Genomic DNA, 7399 nt, shown 5'->3' on the forward strand with positions numbered 1-7399 from the left:
ATCACAAAACAAGCTCTCAGTTGGCCACCATTGGAATCACAAATAGAACTGAGACTATTCAAATGATCAAGAGGGTTCTTACTCTTAGAAGTCTAGTGCAGACATTGGACAGGAGAACCCAGGATATGCAGACAGAGGTAAATAAGTTCATGGAGAAGTTTCAAGTGTTGCAGAGTAGAGGACTCCCTAGCTTACTGAACAGCGGAGGGAAATTATTCACCCATGAACAGTATGCTAAAAGAGTAAATGTTTTTGCCTCAGCACAGGTCAATGAGAAGGCCAGCACTTCAGAAGACACAGGGCCTATTACAGGACAGATTTTCTATAGTAAGATAGAAAATCTACTTTTTATAATGAATGAAATTAATCACTTGTTTGATGTAGCCCCAAATTTTTTCAAATACACAGAAGCTGAAGAGACAATGGAGGCCATCCTCAAGCACCAGCTCCCTACACAGGAATGGTGGACAGATGCAATCCAGAGAATTTTATAAACAGTAAGTCATACACCAACTTCTGTTTTTTCTACAAATTTTGATGAAAAGAACAGTCAACAAAGTCAGCAGGCATCATGAAATCAAAGCTGAGCCAACTCAGCGGATGTAGAGGCCAACAAAGCAGAAAAAAGGGAACCACAGCTGGCAAACCCGAGAATGCACTGCGCAGGCAAAAGTAAATGCGTATCTCCAGAATTAATACAGAGTAATGCAACCGACTTAGTGGCTCTTAAAAGTCAAGACAATCCTCTGACAGACATAAAGGGCATTTACGCTGCATTTAACATTGTAATAACTTCTTACCTACTTTCTGAACACTACTGAAGATATTTTCTCTCTCTCAGATGACTCAATGCCTGAGATATTTTGTATACGCATTTCTATAAAGTCCCCTTGGCACAAGATTGCAAGGGTTGTTGGAAATTTCTCCTGAACAGTCTCTTATGCTGTAATTGTTTTCTGAAAGTCAATAAAGGAAAGCAATGGAATTTCGTGGATGCTTGATGTGTTGAAGATGTTCTGTGCCTGTTCATGATTGCTGGATCCCTGCGTATCTTACCATGCAATAAGTCTCTGTAACTCTCTCCATGTTCAGTTTGTTTTGTTATAAATCCATATACGCTATCTGCTTTCCAATATTGAGCAACAGAGAAAAAGAATAACTCCCAGGATTTGCTCACTGAGTACCCTGAGTTCAGTCTGTGTTGTTTATAAATGTCTTCTTCAGGTGTAATCTATATAAAGTGTGATTCTTAAGCTGCTGCACTTTCAGAATACATCTTTCACATTGGCCACTGTCACAGGAATTCATAACTTTGCTCCTGTGCTCTGCGTTCATTTTCATTTCACCAACATAACAGAAAATTCTTAACAGATTTCTGCTGGTTGACACATATCATCACTCAAGTTTAAATTTGTCTGTTAAATACACAATAGGCCTTGCAGTTAGAACACTACTCAACATATAAGACCATCTCACAGCACCTAGACTCCATTGCCCAATGGAAACTCACCATCAAACTATTACATCATAAGAACTGAAAGAGGTCCTTCAACCAAAACACAAACAAAACCTGAGCATCATAGCTAGCCTAAAAACACAAATATAACAAAGATAAATCATAAAGAGAGAGCCCTCTCTGGTTGCAGTTAGGCTAGGAACTGTAACCCAAAGATTGGTTAGTGGTTACCCCGGCCGTATTCCCTTGGGAGTCATAGGGAACAACCTGGGTGTTAACACAGGTGAACCCTCAAACAAAAATGAAAATGCTTTAAGCAAAAGAGATGTGAAGAAGCCAAAAAGAAATTATGATGTTTCTAATTCCAGCAAAGGCAAGGAGAAAAATCAAGGCTACAATAGAAGAAATCATATTCCAAGAAGAAATCTTCCTCCAAGTAGAAAACCAACTCCAAAAAGAAATGTAGGTGATGTCAAAGAGGCAAGAGGCAATGGTTATCATCAAAGGATCTCAAGGCAGAAAGGCTTCAAAAGTACATCAAGGAAACCTCCATCTCCTAGGTACCAAAGTTCATTTTTTGGTTATTGTTATTCTTGTTCAAACTTTGGTCATATGGCAAAAGACTGTAAAGCATCTCATAGAGATAGATGTTATAGTCTCATATGACACGTGATTGTAAATTAACATGGGCTCTTACACAAGCTAGAACCATGCAAAAGAAGAAAGTTACACAAGCATGGAGAAGGAAGGAAATACAGTCCAAAAGTCCCTTGAGCTTCCAGCCAACCTAAGTTTTTTTTTTTTTAGAAGACTTTGCCAAAATGAGACGATGCATACAGTTAGGGGGAGCCTGTAATTCTTAATCATTATTGCTGAAGCTATTAGTGAACGGGTCCTTATGAAATCCTTGTTGAACTATATTAACAGTCATTCTTTGATGAAGATCATGTTTTAGGAGCCATTTCATGGGCTTCTAAAAAAAAAATAGCCTATCGTAGCGTTGTCTACAACAGAAGCAGAATATGTGGCAGCTACAATAGCAGTGTGTAAAGCAATTTGGATGAGAAGGATAGCTTGGAGATGCAAAGGTTGGAAACTTTGTTTGAGGCAGAGAGAAAGAGGATATTACATTATGATCATAATACTTTTGCAACTGCTATGGCATCCGAAGGAACATCTAAGGAATTGAGAGCAAATGACCCACTGATTTTCCCAAAAAGCATAAGTGCAGACCATGCCCCAATGGATATAGCCAGGTGCAAAGACAGTACTCTTATTCTCTATAACAGTAACCAGGCACAGTTTTGTGGTTCGGGATTGATTGGAGTACATGAACACAACAATGAGAGCGATGAAAGGAAAGCTGATACGAATAGGCAGAAAAGTTTTGAGTTTTTGAGGAAATGTTTGGGTATGACTGATAACCCAGCAGTTGAAATTAAAGGGGAGTGTTGAAATGTTAATTTCCCCTGCTGCGTACTGTTTCCCAAAAACCAGTACGCTTCCCCGCACCAATTAAAACAACAGATCGAGACTAGATTTTTCCTTACACGGTGTAGATTTTGTTTTTCGGGATGAAGGACATGAAACATTTAAGAACACAAAAATCATGGCAGAGTTGGTAAAAAAGTAAACACCAGGTTTTATTGCGGACATGGAGAATGTACCGCAACATCCAGAAATTTCAGGAAATTAAACTTATTTGTTTGCCCCTCCATACCTTGCTTTAATTTCTAGTTTTGTCATAAAACTTTTAAGTAGTTTTCTGTGTGTTGTTGAAAAGTAATGCGCAGCAGCGCGAGCTCATATGAATGAAACTTTTATGCACAGCAGTGCAGAGATTGAAAGGTAATGTTTCTGTTTGTTGAAGAAAACGAAAGGGAACATGCAGCAGCGTGAATATAATGTTTTTTGTTGACTGTTGTTGAAATGTAAGTGAAGCGCAGCTGAGCGCAAATGAAAAAGAGGGCAAAACGCAGCAGAGCATGAATGTCCAGTTTTTGTGAATGTAATGAAAAGAGAAACTCGCCGCAGCGAATGTAAGGAGAATTCTTCCAGCAGGTTGAATGTAATATACACAACAGTGTGGATGTAATGCAAAGAATACGTAGCAGTGTAGAATTGCATATGTAAGGGAAGCACGCAATAGTGTGAAGTTCATTTTTTGTTGTTGAATGTGAAAGTGATGCGCAACAGTGCGAGGATAATTTTGTTTTGTTGAGAGAACATGAAATGTAGTGTGTAGTAGCGCGAGAGTAATGTAAGAAGTTGTTTTATGCACAGCGGTGCAGTGATAGAGAGGTGATGTGAGACGCAGCAGCGCACATGTATTGAAAGTTTCACACCGCAGTGTAATGTTTTTCAGGAGAAGAAAGTGCAGACACAGCAGTGTCAATTTGCAAGCATAGACACAGGGAAATCTTTGGAAGTGCCTCTGAAGCAGGCATGTTGTAATCTCTCTGTTAAGAGGAAGTTTTTTTTTGTAACAGTAGTCTTGTTAATTAATACAAGTTTTTTTTTTGTGTGTTGCTGAAACACCGTATTCAGAAAATAATTTCTCGGCATCAAAACAGTGTGTTGCTGAAACTCCAGTTTCAGCGTTGCTGAAACACCGTTGCTGAAACTCTGTTGACGAAACTGCGTTGCTGAAACACTGTATTCAACAAACGATTTTTATTTCCACTGTGTTAAAAGAAAGCATTGTTCTGTTCAGTTTTTTATCCTGTGGCAAAACAGAGTATTACTCTCTGTCCAGTTATTTTGTTTGGAATTATCAGAAATTCCCAACACTTTTCACTTTTTAATGATTCACCCAAACAAAAAGAAAAACCAACCTTCCTTGCAAAATCATACTTTGAAGTATGTGGGGTTGGTCATGGATCTCACTACATAGTGGTGAAAGATGGGTGGCGAATGATGTCTTCCCACTTTAATGATTCGCCCACCAAAATGAAAAGCCAACCTTCAAATCATACTTTTCCACACTAGTGTTGGTCATTTGACATTTCACGACCACGTTGTCTGTGGAGGGTAATTTGTCAAATTAAAGTCCCTCGAATCTCAAGTATGTAACACAAATATAAAATACTTAACGTGATTTAATCTAAAAAAATATCATGATCACTGAGATATGTAAACTTTTTAAGGTTTTTAATGGATTCTGAGCAGATTGTTGACAATGGGACACACGCTCCTTCAATGCCATTTTGTTACAAGAATCCTCACTCATTGCTTTTCGACTCGACTCCCCTCCCCTCCGTCCATTCGTTTCGGTGGATTCGGGCAGTTTTGGATGCCTTTTGCTTTGCTTTATTTGCTGCCTTTTCGCGTAGGAGTCATTTCATGGAGAATAAGGTATTGAGTTGAGTTGAGTGGCGAAAGAGGCCAATGCGGTTGTGGGGTCTTTGGAGCTGGCTGGACCCCGTCTAGGTCGTCTTCGATTCCATATGTTTTATACCCACAAGCTGGATTTGGAGCTTTTGATCGCAAAACCTTGACTGGCTCTTCTCTTTTTACCATATTTCTGCCCACCACACCGATCTTCACAGCAGTAGAGGTCGAGGGTTCCATCCTCCTCCTCCCTTCAATCATGGAGTTCCTCGTAATTCCCAGGCTGCTTCTCTGCGCCGCTGTTTTGGTTGCCTGCGTAAAGAACGCCATCTCGTGCGTTCTCCGATCCGTTCGGTTGGCCGCACTTCTGGAAGCCGAGACAGAGTTTTCTTCTTCTTTTTCTGAGATGGATCGATGCGAGCAGGAGGGCATGATCAGAGAATGGCTGCCCGTTACCACGTTGGGTGAGTTTGCGCAAAGATTTCATGGGGAAATTGAAGAGGACGCTGTGTGTGCTGTGTGTTTGAGCAGGTTGGAGGAGGAAGATGAGATGAGAGAATTGTGTAATTGCTTTCATGTATTTCACAGGATTTGTTTGGAGAAATGGATACATCAACGTCAGACAACGTGCCCTCTCTGCAGATGCTGTCTCCTGCCAGAAGCGGAACCTGAAGGGGAAAGGGAAAGTGCCTATACGGAGCCTCAAAATCACCAGTCTTGGCTTCTGGACAGCATCGCCTTTCTATTTGCCCAAGATTTAGTATTCTCTCCCTCATGAGATAAGAAACAGAAACATTTTTTTTAACTTTCTTTGCAGTTATGAGATCATCACAGTACAGAAATAAAAAAGAGAGAATTTCGTTACTGTGGTGCAGTCATGAGATCATCACAGTACATAAATCAAGCATGAAAGTCATATTGTTTGATGGCATGCTGCCGTACTCTGTTAACCAAATAGTGATCGGCAGGGTCACGCGGTGGGTGGTGGTGGCCTTGGTGTGCGGGTGTGGGAACGGATTACGTGGAATGGGATGGCGGTGCTTTGAATGCACCATCTCAGAGTAATGGTGTGGTAACACAATGCGCTCTCATTCACTATAAATTTGATAGATATTTTGTGTGAATTTCACCATGAATGATATCCATATTTGTATGTGGAAGGCGTAATGATAATTTTTAGAATTTTAATATTAAAAATTTGATTACAATTTTATTTTGACTATCGAATAGAAGTTTAGTATCAGATTAAACAACTGCATTAACTTAAAGTGGATTATATTAAGTTTGTGCATTGAAATTAATATCATTTTAGGTTGTCGTTTAACATATTGTTAAATATAATTTCTAATGTTATGGCTTTTTGCTATGCTTTTTGTCTGGTTAATTAAATTAGGTTGTTGTTTAACTTATTGTTAAAGAGAATTTTTAATGTTAGGGCTTTTTGCTATGATTTTTTTCATGTTTTTATATCATGAAGGGAAGGAGCCATGCTCAAGGATCTTGGGGTTGTTACATGTAATTTCGGGGTAATTTTATTTTAAAGTGATGTGTGAATTTCTCGTCAAAATGCAAGCACAATTATTCTCAAAATTTATATGGATCCATATACAATATGTTTATATTAAGTTTATTTTAATTTTTATGTTTCAACGTAAATATTTTGTTCTCTATTTATTAACAATAATTTGTATCCAAGATTGTCCCGTAAGGTTTTCTGTATCTATAATTTGGAAATTATGTTTTTTTATAAAAAAAATTTACTTTCATTATTATTTTTTTAATAATTAAAAAATTATTTTCAAATGATTATTACTAATGAATAAAAAATATTTAAGATGGTTTGATATATGATTTTTAATTTCTTCCTAATCATTGTGGTGATAGAATTGATGTTGAAGAATTGATCTACAATGGTGTGAGGGTAAACTAATAGTGTATTAAATTAAATAGGATTGTTTGATACATGACCTTTTAGTTTCTTCCTCATGGTTGTGGTGATAACATTGATCTACAATGGTGTGAAGGTGAACTAATAGTGTATTAAATTAAATAGGGATTTTAATGTTTGTTTTGATGATCAATCAAAATACTATTTTTTGGGCATGATAATATCTTTCTTCACCTCTAATTTATACAAGGATGTAAAAAAAATCTTATTTTTCCATAAAGATGTAGAGTATATTTCGTTCATGACAAGCATATGCATTAGACATGGGATCATTTTAGGGTATGCATTAGACATGGGATCATTTTAGAGATTTCACACACTTTGGAATGCATAAGATTCAACATTTTCACCATTCTACTTTGTCTTTCTTTACTTCTTACACCCTGGGACAAAAGAATCTATCAATTGTGAGATGTAACTTTCTCTTGGATTGTGCGACTCTTACTCATATCCATTTCTATTTCCAAAACATCTTCCACACTACCAACCTTCTTGACTTGTTCAGTCAAAAAAACTATATTAATTCTTTTCTCCTTCTTGACTTGTTCAGTCAAAAAAACTATATTAATTCTTTTCTCCCTCCTCTTCGATCATAGAAATAAAATATTAAAAAGTCACAATTAATATCTTTCTTTCTTAAAGTCTTATAGTGTTCACTGGTCTCA

The 7399-nt window shown here is 37.6% G+C and overlaps 1 protein-coding gene across 1 annotated transcript; it reads left to right on the top strand.

Moving 5' to 3' along the window:
• Positions 1–4885: 4885 nt before the first annotated feature.
• LOC149218582 (putative E3 ubiquitin-protein ligase XERICO) lies at positions 4886–5933 on the top strand. Its single transcript, XM_089382421.1, has one exon. The coding sequence runs from the start codon at positions 5046–5048 to the stop codon at positions 5562–5564; it is 519 nt and encodes a 172-aa protein (XP_089238547.1). The 5' UTR covers positions 4886–5045; the 3' UTR covers positions 5565–5933.
• Positions 5934–7399: the final 1466 nt, after the last annotated feature.

Source organism: Pinus tabuliformis, chromosome Q (assembly GCF_031772625.1).
Source record: "Pinus tabuliformis cultivar Carrire ecotype Pingquan chromosome Q, CPIR1, whole genome shotgun sequence".
NCBI classification, from domain to species: Eukaryota; Viridiplantae; Streptophyta; class Pinopsida; order Pinales; family Pinaceae; genus Pinus; species Pinus tabuliformis.